The sequence below is a fragment of the Aquila chrysaetos genome (assembly GCF_900496995.4).
Source record: "Aquila chrysaetos chrysaetos chromosome W unlocalized genomic scaffold, bAquChr1.4 W_unloc_7, whole genome shotgun sequence".
NCBI lineage: Eukaryota > Metazoa > Chordata > Aves > Accipitriformes > Accipitridae > Aquila > Aquila chrysaetos.
Genome location: NW_024470327.1, coordinates 25,201 through 45,596, shown reverse-complemented (window position 1 = coordinate 45,596; position 20,396 = coordinate 25,201). Strand labels below are relative to the sequence as shown.

At 53.6% G+C, this 20,396-nt stretch overlaps 1 protein-coding gene and 1 non-coding gene across 2 annotated transcripts; one reads left to right on the top strand and one right to left on the bottom strand.

Annotated features, from left to right (window-relative positions):
• Positions 1-600: 600 nt before the first annotated feature.
• Positions 601-6,399, bottom strand: LOC115337853 (T-cell activation Rho GTPase-activating protein-like). Its single transcript, XM_030006261.2, has 7 exons — positions 6,396-6,399; positions 5,657-5,779; positions 4,570-4,646; positions 3,997-4,335; positions 3,272-3,812; positions 2,999-3,144; positions 601-2,418 (listed from the first exon to the last, which is right to left on the bottom strand). The coding sequence occupies exons 1-5, from the start codon at positions 6,397-6,399 to the stop codon at positions 3,621-3,623; spliced, it is 735 nt and encodes a 244-aa protein (XP_029862121.1). The 3' UTR covers positions 601-2,418; positions 2,999-3,144; positions 3,272-3,620.
• Positions 6,400-19,322: 12,923 nt separating this feature from the next.
• TRNAA-CGC lies at positions 19,323-19,394 on the top strand. Its single transcript has one exon. It is a non-coding gene; the product is annotated as a tRNA-Ala (tRNA).
• The last annotated feature ends 1,002 nt before the right edge of the window (positions 19,395-20,396 follow it).

Here is a 20,396-nt window from a genome sequence, read left to right as displayed (position 1 = left end):
CCCATTCAATGCTGCTGGGCAACCTGGAGCTTTTTCTAGGGGTCACACTGCTTTGCAGTCCACGCGTGTGATTCACGTGCTGCTTGGGAGATGAGGGCACAAGCTGACCTAGTTTGGAAACTGGACCCTCCCTCTCCAGGCAATGCCAGCCCCCTGCTTTTTCCTTTGACTTCTCCAGCCTGATGATCTCCACTGTCAACTTCTACCTGTCCTACGGTAAGCGTCTCTATCACAGCTATTACTACAGTGACACAGCACTAAAATACCCCCACATTAAAACCACCAGCATTCAGATGACAGGTAAAGAAGAAGGAGGACAGAGGAAAAGAAATGTTCTATTTTGAAAGAAATCCCCTTTTTTCCTCCAATAACTACCAGTGGATGAAAAAAAGAAGTGAGAAAAAATTTCACGTCAGCCACAACACTGGGTTTCAGCTCTGAGCCTGTAACTTTGTGGCTGTTCTGGAATGTCTTACAGTGAAAGAAGAGTTTGAAATGTCAGTCTTCCAAACTGATTTTGGGCTTATTTTGACGCCATCAAGCCTAGAATCGTTCTGGATGCCTTGATTAATTTTCCTCTAAATTAAAAAAAATGCAACAAAAGAAGAAAAACATGACAGAGTCACAAAAGCCTTTGGTGTCACTAAAAACATATCCTCCTCAGCTCGGGCAACAAGAGAGAAAAGTTTTGCCCCTTTTACTCGTTATGTCAGCCCTTGAAGAGCTGAGCACTGCACGGTTTCCTCTCTGGTTTGTGCCAGTAGGGAACCAGCAGAGCAGCCAGGAAAGCCAAGGGACCACTAAGGGACCTGGCTGGGATGAGAGGAGGAACCTGCAGTTGAATTCCCAATTGAGCATGGGCTTGCTGTTACAGAGGTAGCAAATCAACGAACGCATCCTCTCCGCTACAGCTGACCTTCATGGTAGGTGACAGATGGTAGCTCCTTCCACTTTTGTTTCTGCACCACCACATCAAACTGCAATTGCACAGCTGATGAGGAAACCTAGATGTAGATTAATGGCTCAAATTTCTTATCTGAGAGGGAGGGAGGCCTTCCGAAAGTGTCCAAAAGAGGACCGGTGGAAATTCTCCTTCTTGTTGCCATGTGAGGAGAGGCTGAGAGAGCTGGCGCTCTCCAGCTGGGGGAAGAGAAGACTGGAGGGGAGGGGAGGTGTATTGTCAATGTGTATAAAAAGCTTCTGGGAGGGAAGGAAGATGAGGGAGCCAGGCTCTTCTCAGGAGTGTGCACTGAGAGTACCCGAAGCAACAGGCGCAAATTAAAGCACATGATATGCCAGCTGCACATGAGAAAACAACTTTGCTGTCAGAGGGGACAAACGCTGGCACGGGATGCCCAGGGAGGTTGTGGGCTCTCCATCCTTGGAGATACTCAAAACCCAAGGGGACATAGTCCTGGGCAACCTGCTCTAGGTGACCCTGCTTGAGTGGAGGGGTTGGACCAGATGACCTCCACAGGTCCCTCCTAACCTCAGCCATTCTGTGTGATTCTGTGCTTTACTCCTAAAGCCCCTGAACTCAGCCCTGATGCCTGCTGGAAAGGATTCTGGGACAAGGGATGATCCCAAACTCCTCCAATACAATTCATCACAAAACAAACTCTACCTCAGCCAGAAGATCACACAGCAGACGCAGTCAGAAAAGAGAAAATATCCTTTTATTGTGGACATGAAGCGCGGGAACCTGGGAGTCACCGTGGTTCAGCCAGTACCCGGAAACTGGCACCTACAACGATAGAGTCAGAAAGCACTGATAAACCCACAAAGGCAGGAACAGGCATGACTTGGTTCCCCTTTCTTTGGGGAACACAGTCGACAAGGATTTGTTTTCAGCCCCGAAGAGAGAGCCATTGCTGGCATTGACTACAGGATGGCTCTGGCCCCTTATCCCCATGGGTAATACCACGCAGCAGGGCTCGATGGGGAGCCCCTGGGGAGCTGCCACGGCGTTATTTCCAAAGCCTGTGCAGCACTGTCCCTTGCCGTCCTTGCCAGCGACTTCGACTGATGTAGAGCAGTGTTCAGAGTTGGGAAAGACGGGCAGCAGAGCCTGGTACACACCTGGGCTTCTTCACCTTCTGGCCCTTCCTGCTTTCTTTCAGTCCCCATCTTTTTCTCTCTTCCTTCTTTCCTTTTCTTGTTGGCATTCCCTCTCCTCTGCCCAGGCCTCTTTTCTCTTTCTTTTTCTTCGGTTTTCATTTTCCTGGGGGGAGCCTGCAAACCTTTCCATCCCACAGTGTGATTAGATAGGTAAAGCCAGGATCAACTGGAATCAGTTCTGGATTTAACCAAAGCTGACTCATTTTACCTGCTTTCCTCTGAAGGGCTCTTGAGTTCTTCTGTGCATACCAGGGAGTCCACTGTGGTCTCTGGGGTGGCTGGAGGCAAAACAACAGGTGCCTAAACCAGAAACCTTGGCGTTAGCAGGTGGCAAGGGACGCCCTGGAGTAGTAAGCGACTGTTTGGCAAATTGCTACCATAGCTCTACAGAGAAGATCCCTTTGGCCGGTTTGCATTAGCCCTGTCTTCCAAGGGCTTCCCTTTGGAACACGATGTTCACACAGGTGTGTGGCGCTTGTGGGGGCCATTCAGCAGGGAGCCTGTGGTCCCCCTCTGGGCAAGAAAAGGCTTGCCCACTTCATTCTGCCGGGGTTTCTTCTGCCCTCCCGAGACAGAGCTCTGAGGATATCCCTTTGGTGCAATACCACCTTCTGCGGTCGGAGGCTTTGCTTTTGAAATCTCTCTTTCTGGAGGTACTTTGTAGGTATTTCCCTTGGTTAAGCACATGCCTAATGCATTTGAGAAACAACCATTCCAGTTTTACTTACAATGTATCATGCCAGTGGGAAAAAAAACCCCAAACCCACAGAAAGCCACAAGAGATGGAATGCCAGGAAGAGGCACAGCAGCTACTTGGACTCATCAGGAACTCCCCTCCTACATGAGACATGTTGTCCCAGTGTTTGTGGAGCTGCCATACCTCTGCTGTTTCCCATCCCATCCCTGTGTCTGCCCCTACTGCTTTCTGGAGGATGAGCAGAGAGGGTGGTGCGTCCAGGAAGGCTTTTGCCTGGTGCTCCACGTCTGCTTCGCCTGCAGGGCCACATTGCTCTTCCAAAGGCAGCTCTGGAAAGCAACAGCATGTGCAGCAAAGTGACTTGTTGGAAGTGGACAACAGCTAAAGCAAAACCCACCTGAAGCCCTACACCGGCTGTCTGCTCAGGCTGTGACAACCCTCAGTCCCTCCTCATACCTGTGGATCCGCCCAAGGGCGCTGGCAACTCCTCGACTGGTGGACTGGAAAGGCCAGCCATCTCCTCCCCAAAGATTTTCCTGCAGTTTTCAATCAGGAACTCCACTAGCACATTCACCTGCACACAGGAAAGCCTTGCTTTCAGCGCAAGTGCCTGAAAACGTGTGAAGCAGCCTTTCCCACACCTGACACTTGCCTCTGCGCAGAAGGCTGTTGCTGCAGGTCTGCTCTTCCAGGCAGCCACCCCACCAGCATTTGCACAAGAGAGGAGGCAGCCAGGGACCTCTGAAGGGCCAAGCTCTGGTGGGCCGGGAAGGCTGCAGCCGGACGGGAAATACAGCGTACCTTGTCAGTCACCTCCAGCAGCAGCTCCAGCAGGAGCAGGTCCTCGTTGGCTGGGCTCAGCAGCTTTGCCCCAACGCAGATGGCCAGACTGCTGCAGCTCATCCTGCTGGTGCACACGTTGTGGTCGATATGCTGGAGCAGGGACAGCAGCCGCTTGAGGACGAGGAGATTTGCTGCAGGCAACTTGTCGGCCTCCCTGAGGGAACAGGAACACAACGTCAATAAAGCAGATGTTGCCCACAGCTGTTCCCCAGGCTTGCACAAGGCAGGTGGGAGCCAGCGGCTGTGTTGCACAGCTTTGCAGGTGCTCTCAGCCAGCGGTCAGTGCTCCTGCTAAACAGGCAGGCTGCTGGCCACACGTAGGCTTCCAACTCTTCCACCTTCTCCTGCTTGCTTGTCCTCTCCATCGCCGTCATCCACTCTGCGTAGAGGTTGGTCACAAGGAGTTTACTGGGGATGCTTCGGAGGAAGTCCTGCAGTGCCAAGGGCTCCAGGTGAGCCTCTGAACACTCCAGGCCAGCCAGGAGCTCTTCCAGCTGCAGGCCAGACGCGCTCACCTTCAAGATGACGGCCAGCAGGAGCACAGGCTGGCTTCCCAGGTCGAGGTCCACACCGCCATCCAGGGCCTCCCTCAGCTCCCGAAGCGCCGTCCCGCTGGCAGCCCTCCGGAATATGCCCTCTGTCGATGGCCCTTCCTGGTGCAGGACAGCCAGCAGCTCCTGCAGGAGAGGCAGGACGACAGTCACTTGGCTGGGGAGCTGCCTTGCAACAGCAGTGGCCAGAGCACTGCCCCAGACCTGGCTCCTTGCCTCCCCAAGCGGGCTGGCACCAAAAGGGTGTGCTGGGGGCGAAGAGCCAAATCCCCTATCCCCAGAGCTCCCGGTTCCTCTCCTGGGGATACCGCCTCTCCGAGAAGGCACAGGGCTGGGGACCCCCTGTCCAGGCTGGCTTACCTGGATGGGCTGGGGCAGTGTGCCGTTCTCCCCACAGAGGGGCAGCCCCCTTCTCCTCCTCCTCCTGCTCCCTCCAGCTGCAAAGGAAAACAGAGCAAGACCCCGTCAATGGAGACTGCCAGGCCAGCGCTCTCGGAGCCTGCCCTGCCCTGCCTGCCGCGTGGCACAGAGCGGTGTGGCAGGACGGGCAGGGAGCGGGCAGCTGGAACCGCAGCTCCGACTCTGGGGCTCCTGAGAGTTGGTGTTACACCGTGACAGCCTGGCCCAGCCCTCGCCCTGCCCTCCTCCAAGCTGCGCGCAGCAGCAGAGACTCCATGTCCTTGGAGAACCATGTTCAGTGGCCACTGTCAAGAGGGTGTCCTTCCTCGTCCAGGTGACATCCTCCCTTTGGGTGCCAAACCTGCAAGGTGACACTCAGGGGACAAGGGAGCTCTTCTCCTGCTGACTCCAGCTGACAAGCAAGGACCCATCTGCCCAGCTCTGAGGATGGAGCAGAGGCAGGCAGCACCTTGACCGCTTGCCAATGTCCCCTCTGCCCCTGCATGCAAGGGTGGGACTTCAGGTGGGAACGAAGGGACCCCAAGGGCTCAGCTCTCTCCTGCTGCACAGCGATGGGAACAGACTTGCTCAGGCAAAAGGCAGCCACAGCAGCATCCCATGTTCTGCAGAAGTGCTGGTTGCAGGAGGAAAGGCGGCCCTCCCTGCCTGTCTTTTCCAAACTCACCTGCCGAGTAGCAACATCCCCCTCCATTGCCAGAAGGGACTGACGGAGGCCTTTGCTTGGGATGATCCTGCGAGAACCAGGCTGTGCTTAGAGAGCAGCCCTGCAGCAGAAAGGGCCACCGGCAAGCTGCCACCCGGCACCAGCAGCCTGAGCGCAGCAGATCTGGGACCCTCTGCCCTGCTGGGCTCTCTGCCCTGCGCAGCAGGTTTCCTCCCAGCACCGCCAGCAAGGACGTGCTGGTGTTCCTCGTGGCTCCCCAACCCTCTCAGCTCCCTGCAGAAGGTCACCCCACTTGCCAGAGATCCCTGGCACTCTGGCACAGTGAGAAGCAGGTGAAAGGCAGCCATTCTCACCTTTGCTCACCTTTGTCTGGCCCTCGATCAGGGTCTCCGGGCTTCTGGCCCTTAATGTCCTCCACTGGGCAAGAGAGAAGGAGAGGAAGAAGGTGAGAAGTGATGCCTCTGCTGCTCAGCTGGAGGACCAGTGCTCAGGGGACAGAGCCGAGATGAGAGCGACACTTGGCATGGCGGTGACTCAGCTTCTGCTGCAGGCGTGTGATGGAGGGCAGTCACATCACCGGGGCTCTCTTCATTCCTTCTGCTTGCCTGTGCAACGGGAAGGGACAGAAAAAAGAGTGAGCCCCAAGCCACTGCTTCTCCTTCCAGCAAAAGGGATTCTGAACCACCCCCGGGTACCGCCCTGGAACCAAGCAGAGAGCACAGCTCCCTGCAGAGCTCCTGCCTGCCAGGCACTCAGCTCTGCTTCTGTCCTGGTTTCAGCTGGGATAGAGTCAATTGTCTTCCTAGTAGCTGGTACAGTGCTACGTTTTGAGTTCAGTATGTGAAGAATGTTGATAACACTGATGTTTTCAGTTGTTGCTAAGTAGTCTTTAGTCTAAAGTCAAGGATTTTTCAGCTTCTCATGCCCAGCCAGCGAGAAAGCTGGAGGGGCACAAGAAGTTGGCACAGGACAGAGCCAGGGCAGCTGACCCAAAGTGGCCAATGGGGTATTCCATACCATGTGGCTGGGGTTAAACCATGACAGCTTCCCCACTGGCCTCTCCCTGATGCGAACAGAGGCAGAAGAGGCTTTCCATCCCCACTCATCCCTCGTCTGCCTGACAGCTGCCCGCAGCTGTGGGGGCACCTTTCCCCATCTGGAGAGTTGTGTTGCCCCGTACGGCTGCACCTGGAGCATCACCCTGGCTTACCCCAGCAGTGTGCTCACCCACAGCTCCTTCAGTGCCTGGGAGCTGCAGAAAGAGAGGAGAAACAGCGTCAGGCCCTGCTGCCCACCAGACCGTGGGCAGAGGCAGGTGCCTGCGCAGCCCTGCCCCGTGGGGAAGGCTTACACAGGGGCAGGAGGAAGCCCCATGGGGCAGGACAGAGGTGCTGCCAGAGCCCTGGCTCCCTCTTTTCTTCCTTTTGGCCTTCCCTTCTGGTGACCAAAAGGTGACCAGGGAATGCAGGACGTAGAAATGCCCACCCCTCAGCCCCCACCCGGCCAACCCAGCCTCCCTCCCTCCCTCCCTGCCGGCGTGCTGCCCGGTCCCTGCCCAGGCTCTGCACGGAGGGCAGAGGCCATTCCCAGGATGGCGTGGGCATGGCTGGGAACCTCTCCTGACCCTTGCTAGCCCTGACCACAGCTACCAGATCCCAGAGAGGATGGGGACCAGCACCACCCCATACTGCCCAGCCCTGCCATGGAATGTGGCACCACGGCTCACTCGAAAGTGGCAAGGCAGGAGCCGGTGGGCCAGGCGAGGATGAAGGAGCTGCTGCCCTCACCGCTGCCATCCTCCTCTTCTTCTTCCTCCCCTGCCGCCTCTGTCCCGCTGCTCAGCACCCACAGCTGGTCCAGGGCCAGGCGGAGCTGTGGGCACAGGGTGGTGCCACGTCTGCAGAGAGGAGAGGCAGGCGGCGAGCTGGAGGTGGCTTCCTTGGGGTCCTCCCAGGCAGAGCCCTCTCTCCCACCTGCCCTTGGGATGGACATTGGTGCATCCAGCACCAATGTCCCGGGGCTTGGGCCGGTGCCAGGGCATCCCTGCCGTGGTCCCAGGGCCAGGTATGGGGGAAAGGCGGCTGGACTCTGAGGGTCTTATTGCAACTTGGCGATCACCAGTTCCTCCTGGAGGAGGAGAAGGCATCTCTTGCACCTCTTGCGGCCCTGGGTCAGCCGCACGTCCACACTCAGCACCGGCTCAGCATCGGTGAGAGCCTCCCTGCAGAGCAGAGCATGGTGGTCATGAGCAATGCCACTGCTGCGGGGCCCAGCTGTGCCCGCATGTCCCTGAGCCGCAGGAGGAGCCCTCCTGGAGCTGCAGCAGCAGTTGGCCTGTCCCATCCTGCCCAGGCCAGGAGGACGCTCGTGCACGGCGCTGGCTGATGCCAAGGACGGGGGCCAGCCGGTGTGTGCAAGGCTGGGAAGCGGGGTGCCGGTGCCAGGACAGCGCTGCTCGGCCAGACTCTGCCCCCTCCCAGTGCCACCCTGTGCCAGGACAGCTCCGTCCTGCTGGCACCAACGGAACCTGGGGGCAGAGCCGGGGGGGGTACTGGGGTGGGAGTTATCTCCAGTATGGCCATGTCTGTCTCACAGTGGGGAGCCCAGAGCTGGACACAGCAGAGAGGAGATCACCTCCCTCCACCTGCTGCCAACGCTTTGCCTACTGCAGCCCAGAATGCAGTTAGCCTTCTATGCCCCAAGGGCACTTCGCTGGCTCCAAACTGGTCAACCTGGGATCCACCATGACCCCAGGTGTCTGCACAGCTGCTTGCCAGCTGGGGGTCCCCCAGTATATACTGCTGCAAGGGTTTGCTCCTTGCTCCTCAGCGGGAGGACTCCTCACTCTTCCGCTGCTTCAGTGTGGGATCCCTCCCACGGGAGACAGTTCTCCATGAACTTCTCCAGTGTGGGTCCTTCCCACAGACTGCACTTCTTCACGAACTGCTCTAGCGTGGGTCTCTTCCACGGTGTGCAGTCCTTCAGGAGCACGCTGTTCCAGCATGGGTCCCCCACGGGGTCACAAGTCCTGCCAGAAAACCTGCTCCAATGTGGGCTCCTCTCCACGGGTCCACAGGTTCTGTCAGGAGCCTGCTCCAGCACGGGCTTCCCACGGGGTCACAGCCACCTTTGGGTATCCAGCTGCTCCGATGTGGGGTCCTCCACAGGCTGCAGGTGCATATCTGCTCCACCGTGGACCTCCATGAGCTGCAGGGGGACAGCCTGCCTCACCATGGTCTTCAGCATGGTCATCAGCACACTGATGAATGAGGTTCCCACAGTGACAGCAAAAGCTGCAGTCCCCCAGGCCAGAGAGAAACAGGCCTGGGCTGTGCAGCCCTGGCAGGAGAGGGGTTTGCTGTCCCAGGTGACTCTGCAGCACTGTGGGGCCTGTGACAGAGGTGAAGCCCATCTACAAGAAGGACAAGCTTCTGCCAAGAATGTCCCTGGGGAAGGAAAGCCTGTGATCTGACCACACTGTGGACATTATTCTGGGGGCTGACCAGCTAGATAGCAACTCTGCAGAGAAGGACCTTAGGGTCCCCGAGGACAAGCAGCTGAACATGAGCCATAAATGCACTCCCGCAGCAAAGGCAAACAGCCTCCTGGGCTGCATTAGGAAAAACACTGCTGGCAGATGGAGGGAGGTGATCCTTCCCCTCTGCTCAGCACTGGTGAGACCACAAATGGTTTAAGGGACTGCAGCATCTTCCATAGGAGGAAAGACTGAGAGATCTGGGACTGTTCAGTCTACAGAAGAAAAAGCTCAGAGGGACCTTATTAAAGTATAGAAATACCCAATGGGAGGACATGAAGACAAGGGAGCCAAACTCTTCTCAGTAGTTTCCAGTGACAAGACAAGGGGTGATGGACACAGCTAAAATCACATGAAATTCCATCTGAACCCAAGGAAAGAGCTCTTAATTGTGAGGATCGTCAAACACTGGAAGAGGTTGCCCAGGGAGGTTGTGGACTCTCCATCAATGGGTATATTCAAAACCCACTGAGACAAGGTCCTTAGCAACCTGCTCTAGCTGACCCTGCCTCAGCTGGGGGTTGGACTAGATGATCTCCAGAGGTCCCTTCCAACCTCAACTATTCTGTGAGTATAAAGGAGAAAAGTAAGAGAGAAAGAAGTGAAAACCACATAGCCTTGACCAGAAATACTGTGCGATCCTGTGGAGAGGACCCACACTGGAACAGAGGAGAAGAGTGAGGAAGAGGAGAGGCAGAGATGAACTGTTATAAAATTATTGAACCTTCCCATTTCCCATCCCCCCCTGTACCTCTCAGGGTTAGGGTGGGTAGAAGAATTGGGAATCAAGGAGTAATCTGAGCCTGAGAAAAAGGAGTGGGGTGGGGAAATGTTCTTTAATATTTGTGTTATAGTTTCTCTCTACCCAAATCTATTTAATTGACAATAAATTAAATTTATCTTCCCCAAGATAACTCTTCTTTGCCAGTGACAGTAGTTAGTAAATGATCGCCCTGTCTTTATTTTGACCCAGGAGCTATTGCATCTTATTTTCTCCCTTTGACATGTTGAGTAGGGGGAGTGACTGAGCAGCTGGGTGGGTGTCTGGCTGCTGGTCAAAGTTAACCTACCACAGGACCACATCAGGACTGCTGTGTCCAGTATGGGACTCCGCAGCACAAGCAAGAGCCTGACAGGCTGGAGTGAGTCCTGCAGAGGCCAGAAGGGTGGTTGGGGCCTGGAGCGTGTTATGGATAAGGAAAGGCTGAGAAAGCTGGGGTTTTGAGAAATCCCTCAGAGTCAAACACTGCAGCAAGGACCCAGGCCAGTTGGTGGGATCTTAAGCAATGGATATTTTCAATATTTGTTGAGACAAGTCCATGAGCACCTAATCTAGCTGGAGTTGTCTGAGAACAGTCTTGGCTGAGAGTCCAGCTGTGGCAAGAGCTATGGGACTTGGTGTGTAATGAGTGTCAGTAGGAAACTGATTTCCATTCTGTTAATAATGGCTGTGGAGTTGGGTATCAGTGAGCCCTGGAGGAGGACAGAGGTGACAATGTGGCAATGGTCTCTCATTGGTCTCATGGTCTGGAGTATATAGTCAGAGATGGAAATGGCTGATGAGGGGGACTGGTCTGGGGCAATTTTCCTGGGGCAGGTTCCCCAGGGTGTCCCAGGAACATGGCACAGACTAGGCCTCTCTCTTCTGCACGTTTGTTGCCTTGAGTCCTTCACCATGACACCTGGCTCTGAACTGTGTGGGAAATTCCCTTGGCAAACTAAAATGACAATAGATGCCCACAATAAGGACAGTAAAACCTGTCCCTACTCAGTATGTTCAGGGCAGCCTGTAGAGGTATTCATGTGCCCCAATAGAGTTATTTTGCTCAGGGAGAGCTAAGTTTGTCCCTTTCTCTTCTCTACCACCTTTCTTTATTAGATCCCCATTAACTATAATGTCTCATGGTCTCCCACCAGGGCTGTGCAGCCCAGGCTTTCTTCCCTCTGGATTTGGTGAGAGCAGGGTTTGCTCACTTTCTGGGCACATCATGTCATCTTTCTCATCATCTACATCTACATCTCATATAGTCTTTTACATTGCCATCTGCCATCCGTTCTGAGCACCTCTCTGCTATGAAGCAAAACCTTTACACGTATGGGGTCTTGGGACTTGGTATCAGTTTTCTTTGTGACAAGTCTGAGGTTGGCCCCGGTGTCACAGCTGAGGGGCACAGACAGGAGGAGCTGGAGCCCCTTGTGCCACCATAGAAGTGTGACATTGATGGAATAACTGTTGAGGTGTGGTGGGACAGCTTGCACAACTCAGGGGATGTGCAGGATGGATACAGGCTCTTCAGGAGACACTCGTCATCTGTTTGATGGAGCTGCTGGGAAGTGTGGAGCTTCACTACGGGAAGGGCAACTTGTGGGTGAGGGTCAGAGGCAAGGCCATTGAGGGTGATGTTGTGGCAGAACATAAGGTAAGTGCAGTCAGGGCAAGGAAATGGATAACATCTTCTTTAAGCAACCTGTGGATTTCTCAGGCTCAATGACACAGGGTCTTACTGAGAACAGAGCACAGTACTGAGCACTGAGCAGAGCTCAGTACAGCTGGTCTTTATGGACAGCCTCCTGCAATAGCCCATGTGGATATTCAGTTGACTCTGTCATGGGAATACAATGGCAGCAAGATGAGCTGTTACTACTGAAGTTAGAGTTAAAGAAGAAACAAAGTAAAGGGGACCACTGCAGAATTTAGGAAGGGCAGGTGTAAATAGGTCTGAGATACTCTGTGTTGTCTCTGCCTCAGTATTCCTCAGTAAGGTCTCCCAGGCCCTTGTGCCTTGAGGCAGAACCCATGGAGAACAACCAGCAGTGGGTGGGGATCAAGTCAGAAGTCACTTGAACAAACTCAACCCTTACCAGTCCATGAGACAGGAGGGGCTTCATCCAAGGATGCTGAAAGAACAGACCGAAGTCACAGTGATGTTGTTCTATGTCATATTGGACAGGTCATCAATTTAGCAGAAGCCACTCAGCTGGTAAACACCAGAGGATCTGCTAACCATCCTGGTCCTGCCCAAACAAAGCCTGTACATACTGTGGGAGGAAATAAGGTCCCCATAGTGCACACAGGGAGGTGGCTGGGGAAGGCAGTGTTGGCTGCTCCTCCCTTGGGAAAAAGCAAGCCCATTTATGAGATGATTGTCTTTTTGCTCAAAGACCTGGGTGCACTTGGTGGGAAATGCAGAAGGATGGGAGAGCTGGTGTGTACCTCAAGGAGGTCTGACCTTGCGGGAAAATAATCCATTATGTGAGTTGTATGTTCTAGGAAGCGAGGCAGCAGGAACCACTCAAACCAACAGAGGTCAATCCTCATGAGGAATGGGGCGAGTACAAAGGTGATCCAGTCCAATCTGGTCTTGGCAGCCAAGGATCCGGCACACTACTTCACCTGTCCTGAGTGATCACCTTGACAGATGGGGCCCATGTCATTGGCTGCTGTCATGGACACTTGCTGGGGTGGTGGGGGGCATGCTGCAATGGGTGAATAATATCAGTGTATGTCAAGGAACAGGGGACAGTGGTTAATGAGGGTGCATAAACATGACTCTTGGAAGTAAAGATCATTTAAGTATGTAGTACAAGTTGTAAGTTTTGGTAAAAGGGGATTTGGTGGCTGAGAGAGAGAATGGAAAGGTTTGAGTAGGGTGTAGAAATGCAACAACATATAGGAATGGGGCAACTGTGTACATATTGAATGTGTACACTCAGGTGTATCAGCCAGTATGGGTCCTGAGCATGTTGGAAAGCTATGGAATAAGGATGAAGACTGTACTGGGTCTGGTTAGGATGGGTTAACTTTCCTCATAGCAGCTCCTATGGTGCTTTGCACTGGTGGCCAAAACAGTGTTAATAACACTGCCATATTTTCGCTATTGCTAAGCAGTGCTTGCACAGTGTCAAGGCCTTCTCTGTTTCTTTCTCTTCCCCCTCAACAAGTAGTTTGGATTTCTTGACAATGGAAAAGCAGGGGATGTCATTTAGCAAGGCCAAGCTTCTTACTCTATATTGGTGTCTGTGTCCATGTTTTTGGTAGCAGATGGGTGGCAGAAGCCCCTGTCAGAAGAGATAATGGGTTATCCCATGCTGGACACAGCCAAGTCCAGCCAGCTCTGCAACAGACCTACTGCTGGCAAAAGCTAAGCCCATCAGCAAAGCTGGTAGCACCTCTGTGAAAGTGTATTTAAGAAAGGGCACAAATGCCATAGTGTGACAGGAGTAAGGAAAAAAAAAAGTGTGAGAAAAATTCCTGCAAAGAGCAGAGTCAGTGAAGAAGAGGGGGAAGGGGAGCTCCAGATGCTGCAGAAGAGATTCCCCTGCAGCCCATGGAGGGACCACAGTGGAGCAGGTATTTCCTTGCAGCCTGCGGAGGATCAAATGCCAGAGAAGCTGGATATTTCCTAAAAGAACTGTAGCCTGTGGGAAGGATGCCACAGGAAAAGTGTAAGGAGGGAGCAGCAGAGGTGAACTGTTAGGAGCTGACTAGTCCCCATTCCCCCTTTTACCACTCACAGGGAAAGGAGGTAGAGGAGTCAGGAACAAAGCTGAGCCTAGGAAAAAGGGAGAAAGGGGACGTGCTGCTGTAGTATTTATCTTTTCTTCTCGCTATCCAAACCTATTTGAATTGGTAATAAATTAAGTTATTTTTCTTCATGTTGAGTCTGTTTTGCTTCTGACTAATAGGGAAATAATGTCCCTGCTTTCATAACAAGCAATTGAGCTTTTTTTTTTCCTTTTTTTCTCCTTCTGTACTGTTGAGGAGGAGGAGTGAGAGAGTGGCTGGCTGGGCATCTGGCAGCCAGCCAAAGTCAACCCACCACACAGTCTCCCACAATATTCTTATATCAAAGCTAGGAAGCTACAGTCTTAATTGGTGGGCAAAGAGGTGAGTAAAAGACTGACTGGATGCATTGGGGTCTCTCTGGGGACTTAACGATGTTATCAGCATCCTGCAGGAGCTGACAGAGTTTGCAGATGACACAAAACTGAGGTGGGGACCAGTGTATACACTGGAGTGCTGCCTTCTGGAGGAACCTCAACAGGTTGGCAGAGTGGGTCAGCAAGAACCTACTAGATATCAGAGAGGAGGAAGTCCTGCCCCTGGGGTGGCCTTACCCTGAACAACAGCTCCGGGTAGGGTGCAGCTCAGCAGAAAAGGCCCTGAGGGTCATGGTGGACAACAAGCTGCATGAGTCAGCAGTGAGCCCCAGCAGCCAAGAAAGCCAAGAGCAGCCTAGCTGTATGAACAGGAGCATGGCCAGGTGTCCTGGTTTCAGCTGGGATAGAGTTAATTGTCTTCCTAGTAGCTGGTAGGTGCTATGTTTTGAGTTCAACCTGAGAAGAATGTTGATAACACTGATGTTTTCAGTTGTTGCTAAGTAGTGTTTAGTCTAAAGTCAAGGATTTTTCAGCTTCTCATGCCCAGCCAGCGAGAAAGCTGGAGGGGCACAAGAAGTTGGCACAGGACAGAGCCAGGGCAGCTGACCCAAAGTGGCCAATGGGGTATTCCATACCATGGGACGTCACATCTAGTATAGGAACTGGGGGGATTGGGGGGGGGGGGGGATCGCTGCTTGGGGACTAACTGGGCATTGATCGGCGGGTGGTGAGCAATTGCATTGTGCATCACTTGCACATTCAAGTCCTGTTTATTATTACTATTGTCATTTTATTAGTGTAACCATTATCATTATTAGTTTCTTCTTTTCTGTTCTATTAAACTGTTCCTATCTCAACCCACGAGTTTTACTTTTTTTTTTTCCCCGAGTCTCTCCTCCATCCCACTGGGTGGGGGGGAAGTGAGTAAGCGGCTGCGTGGTGCTTAGTTGCTGGCTGGGATTAAGCCATGACACCAGGAGATGAGGGGGAGGGACTCTCCCCCTCCATTCAGTGCTTACTAGACCACACACACAGCATTGCACTGAGTTTGGGGCCTCCTGCCTTTCCCAGTACAGGAAAGCCATTGATCAACTGGAGCAAGTTCAGTGAAGGGGCAACAATACAGTCAGGTGTCGGGGGGTGTGCAGGGGTCTGGAGAACTTTCCACCTGAGGAAAGGCTGAGGCAACCCTGTTCAGTATGGAGATGGGAAGGGTTTGGGAAACCTCATAGGAGCATTTCAGTACCTATCGGTGGTTAAGAAAAGAGAGCCAGGCTCTTCATCATGGTGTGTGGTGGGAAAATGAGAGGCAAGGGACAAAAGTTGAAAGAATGTTCAGGCGGGAGATGAGGTCCATGAGGTCATAACCATGAGGTCACTTATGCACTGGAAGAGATTGCCCTGAGAGGTTGTGCAGTCCCAATCCTTGGAGGTTTTCAAGCCTTCTCTCCCCCTAAATATCATCTCCAAACATTGAACAAAACACTCTTGCTCATGCAAGAGTGAAGCAAAAGCCTATGGCACCAGCAAAAGCTCTGCCTCCCCTGGGCCCTGCCTTCTCTGTGGGAGAGGTCTTCCACCAACCCCACCCTTCTTCCACCCTCAGCTTTGGCATCAGCATGTGTCTGGCCTGCCCACTTGCCTTCACCACTGTCACCTTCGTCATCAAGGCCAGACACATATCTTGGCAATCCCACCGTAAGCTGGCACCCACCCTACACCTGGAATCTACCTGGCCATGGAGGCTGGCAGAGTCCAGGTCCACTCTGCCCAGTGCTGCGCACAGCTTTTCCCTGGGAATGTCCCCAAGGAGCTCTTCATGTATGTGTCAGCCTGTGGCCTGGGAGGGGTGGAATTGGGACAAAGGCTGCTGGGGCAGGGCTGAAGTAGCTCAGCTGGGACAGCATTAGACTGAAGATCTAAAGGTCCCTGGTTCAACCCCAGGCTTCAGCAATGATTTTTCTCCTTTAGGTTTTTGCAGAGCCTCTCTGCCTTCTTCCAGCCTGCCCTGGCCCTCCTTGCTCCTTCACCTCTTGCCAGAGCACTGCTTGTGCACTGTAGCTGCAGATCAGCAGGTTAGGAGCCTCTTGTACCGCAAGCCCCCAGCCTTCCCCTGGACAGGAATCTCCATTCAGTGCTTCTTTGGTGTGGTCTCCAGCCATCCCTCCTTCCCTGCTCCACAGCACTTGGCATCTCTCCTTTGCGGGGTCTCTGCAAAGACCCTGTATCTCTCCCCTTTGTAATTCTCAATGGTGCACAGATTGCTCTCTTCCTCACACACCTCCTTCAACTGGACCTCAGTTTCCAGACCAGAGCATGCTGCCTGTGGGGGAGGCCACCATCCCCCCAGTCCCAGGGAGAGGCATTTCTTGGAGCTGAGGCCTGAATGGCAGCATCCTCCCTCCAGAGGACTGTCACAGTGAGACCTCTGATGTGCCAAGGAGAGAGCTGACAAAGCCATGCTAAGGATCATCCTCTGTGGCACATGGGCACCAGTGTGGTTCAGTCACACAGTGTCCTGAGCAGAGTTTCTTGCCCCCCTTTGCCCCCTGCTGCAATGTTGGATGAAACAGAAAAATGCTCCTCTTGGGGCATCAGCAGGGAGACAAGCAGCACAGGGGGACCCGTCTGGGGCCCCACATGAACATCCCTCTGCATTGGCTCCTCCCTGCTGCAAGGGCACCAGTCGGGACAGAAATGCCAGTCTAGCATGAAAGGTCACCAGCTGTCACACTGGGACTTCTGAACACCCCCAGCTCAAACACTGGATGTCATTTTTTACTCTCCACATTTACCTGCCTCTGCATTTCCTGAGCATCTCATATGCTTCTGTGTTCTCTATCCTCTCAGCACCAGAGCCAGGGCTTAGAGCACAAGTGTCTCAACTGTCCCCAGTTTCCATAGCCAAAGATGCTCACCCACCAGAGTGGACTGTCCAGCCCAGCTGCAGCCCCTCACAGCCATGAGTCCGTGCCCAGAGGAAGAAAGACTTGCTTATGAGCTCCAGCAAGCTGCTGGGCTCCCCTCTTGCAACCTCTTGCTGCTACAGAATCCGTCTTGCCCATCAGGAACACAGTGACAACTATGACCCAGGACATCTCCCTCTGTCTCCAGACTCAGCATCTTCCCAGTCAACCAGTCAGGCCAAGGAATGGCACATACAGCAATGTGCATGTCCTAGTCCCCTGCAGACCTGCTGCCTCACAGCTGGCGAGGTCCCCAGGCGTGTACCTCCAGAGGGGTTTGGCTTTCGTTGTGATTGAGCACAAGTGAGAGGCGGTGAGAGGGAGAGACCGTCTCGCCAAGCACAGTTGCTGTCTTGTCAGCTTTGAGCATGAGTTTGAAAATGCTTGGCAACAGGTTTGGTGCCTGCACAAATATCACGGCTCCAAAAGAGTCCTTCTAGGTCTTTCTTGAGCAAGGACGGGAGAGTCATTGCTGAGGGTGGGCTTTGGGGCCATGTGTGCAGAGCTGAATAGATGAGCAGTCCATCCCCTTAACTCCACTCAACCACTCCAGAAGTTCACGGTGACTGTGGTCTGGTTTTGATTCCCCCAAACCCTCTCTGCCAGGCAGGGGCTCAGCAGGGAAAAGTATATGGCATTGGGCAACGCAATTGCCCCAGCTTTACCACCATGCTGACACCATCCCTGCACGTGATCAAACTATTAACCTTTGAGTAGACAGCTGAACACATCACCCACCCTGCCGCAGAGACTCCAGCCAGGGCTATCCCAGGGCACTGTTTGGCTGTCAGGGCAGTCCTCAGTGCTGAAGGAGTGGGAAGGTCCCTGAGCCCCAGGGAGATGAAAGCTTGCTCTTCACCTCACCTCCAGGGATGCTGGGGGACAGAGGGTGCAGGGGGAGGCCCAGTGCCTGGAGGAGGGGGTGTAAGATTTCTGCCCCCACGTCCTCTCCACCACATGCCCTGGGATGCCATAACAGCCTGAGGACACCTCACCCCAGGGAGGGCATTTCCCTCACCCTTTTGCACTGCTCCTGCTGGGGAGTTGGGGGCAGATGTGTCACAGAGGGGTGTTGCCCTGGGTGGCAGAGGAGGTTCAGGGGTTTCTCCTCTCTATCAGCCCACCCCGGAGTGGGCCAGAGCATGGGAGAAGAGTGCCAGCAGCAAGAGCCTCCTCCCATCCCATTGCCCTGCAGAGACGTTGAAAGGCAGCGCTCTGCAGTGCAGCCCTGTGCCAGGACCAGACCCCAGCAGAGAGGCAGTCCCGACTTCCCCCATCTCAGAAGTGTCCAAGTGCTGTTTTCTGCAGAGGGTCCCTGGGCACCCAGGGGACAACAGGGCTGTGCTTGTCATAGACACATCACAGGAGGAGAGTGTCTCTCTGTCGCAAAATGGAGTGGTTTGGACCACTTAAGGAATCACCTCCAGTGGTACTAGCGAAAAAAAAGATTTAATAGGAATTTATATAAATGTGCGACCTCACAGAATTCAGTGGCAAGGTTCACTCTATTACTTAATACATGGATGAAAAGTACACAGAAAAATTAAGTTAGAATCACATTAAAATTACGTATACAGAGACCGAAGACGCAATAGGGTAAAAGAGAAACTTACAAAGGAAAATTGAGTTAGAATTGTTTTCTTGTGATTTGTACAGATATCAGGAATGTAAAAGGGTAGGGGAGACCCTCCCATTGAGTCACGGGGTTAAGACAAGACCCCCTTGCTTTCTAAACTCCTGTTGGAGTCTAGGTGCCGCTGGATCAACTCCTAGTCCACGACTTGGTCAATGGTTTATATCTAAAGGGATTATGAGTATAATAGCAGCCTGAGATTCATTCACAGTTTAATAATTTGAAAAGCAATATTTGTAATATACTTGCTATAGAATATTCAGGTTAGTACACACACAGAGGCACAAAGACACTGTGAGATATACATAAGCAAGTAAAAGAGGTATACCTGTTAAAAGTTCCCCTTGAGTTCAGTGAAAATATTCATGTCAAATACTTCAGCATCTTTCTCAATGGTGAAGGGTTGAGCCTCAAGGAGTGGAGAGTATCAGCCCAAGCCTTGTCGGCTTTCAGCAACAGACCTCCGATCTTCACAAACTGAGGAGATTGTGAGCTCTGAGAGGTGTCCCACTCAGAGGAAGATGCTGGTCACAGCCTGCTGCAGTCCAGGAGAGCTCAAAGGATCTAACTTAGCACCACTGTTTATAGGTTCGGGAGATGATTGTCTTTAGTCTTCAGCAAATTACTGGGATTTCAGTAGCGCTGGTACCATTTCACATGAGTTATAATTCAGATAATGAAGGCTCCAAGGTTGTCGGAGAAATGACTTAAGATTCAGATACAGGATGCTCCAAGGCTGCCAGAGGAGGACTAAGATATGTCCCAAGGTTGTCAGGAAATGACTAATTATCCCTACTCCCATCACCAGCCTCTCCCAGGCAACAGGAGTCCTTGGTATGGTCAGTGCAGCTCCCTGTCTTAGCCATGCAAGAGTTCCTGGTACGGTCAACGGACACTTAACTGCCCAACTCATCACACTTATGCTAAGGCCTAGTGAGAGTTCCCAAATTCGTAGATCAGCCCAGAGAGGGGGAAGAAAATGCACCACCACACTCTCCCGCTGGCAGGTGTCACGGGGATGTAGCTCAGTGGAAGAGCGCCCGCTTCGCATGTGGGAGGTCCTGGGTTCAATCCCTGGCATCTCCAGCGGTGGTGCTTTTGCCCTGACTGCCCAGCCTCAGGCAGGTGTGGGCTGGAGCTCGGGCACTGCTCCTCCCCAGGCCCTGTGGGCCTGCCCTGCCCACCCAGGGCTTGGCTGTGAGGTGGGGAGGGCTGTGGGAGGGCTGCGTGTGCTGCCTCTGCTGAGCCCTTTCTTGGAGGAGAAGCAGGCAGCAGCTGTGCTGGACCTGAGCTCAGGTCACTGCCCTGCATCCTAGGCCCACCCCACCCACCATCCAGGGACAATGCTTGGCAGTAAAGTGTGCCTGTGAGGAGACCTCAGGGAGGGGATAGGCAGCAGCAGCACGCCAAGGAATCCTTTCTGGCTGCGCTGGGAGATGTGGTGTGAGGCTGCTGGTCCAGCCCAGGTGTTCTTTGGGAGCAGAGCCACACTGCCCTGGTGGCTTTCCAGGGGTAAGGGTCTGAGATTGTCCTGTCTCCAAGTGGAGGTAACGTACCTTCCCATGGGAAGCACTCTCTGTGCCAGAAGGTAAGGGTGTCTGAGCTGGAAAAGCATGGGCAGGGCTGTGGGACTCCCAGCTGAGTTTTCCTTCCACCATTGCCACTGGCTTGAGCAGAGCCTTAGCTCAGGGAACCTGGATCTGCTGAGGTCAGGTACAGCCCTGCAGAGGTGGGGACTGGTGGGGCCGGTGCCCACCTCTTGTTCCTGGTGTGTTTGGTGTCTCCATCCGCCCCATGCTGGTAGGATCGGGAAGGCACAGGCCTGTCCACAGCCATGCATAGGCAATGAGGGCCAGGAGATGGTGCCTTGCTCTGCCCAGCATGGGGGCAGCAGTGCTGAGACTTGGGGTCTCACTGTGACCCCCCTCAGATATGTCCTCGAGAGCTGCAGGAACAACCATAGATCTGGGGTACAGTGACAATCTTGCTTTGCTGCAGAGAATGGACCCAGCCTGCAGGGCCAGACTGTTCAGGTCCCCAAATGCTATGAAACAGGCTCTTTGTGCTCAGGCGTGCTGCCCCCCTCAA

Excerpts from the sequence above, each read along its gene's own strand:
- LOC115337853 (XM_030006261.2), bottom strand. Across the intron at positions 4,647-5,656 it reads TGATCGAGGGCCAGACAAAG|CTGGAGGGAGCAGGAGGAGG; the intron begins GTGAGCAAAGGT and ends TTTCCTTTGCAG. Across the intron at positions 3,813-3,996 it reads GGACAAGCAAGCAGGAGAAG|GGAGGCCGACAAGTTGCCTG; the intron begins GTGGAAGAGTTG and ends CTGTTCCCTCAG.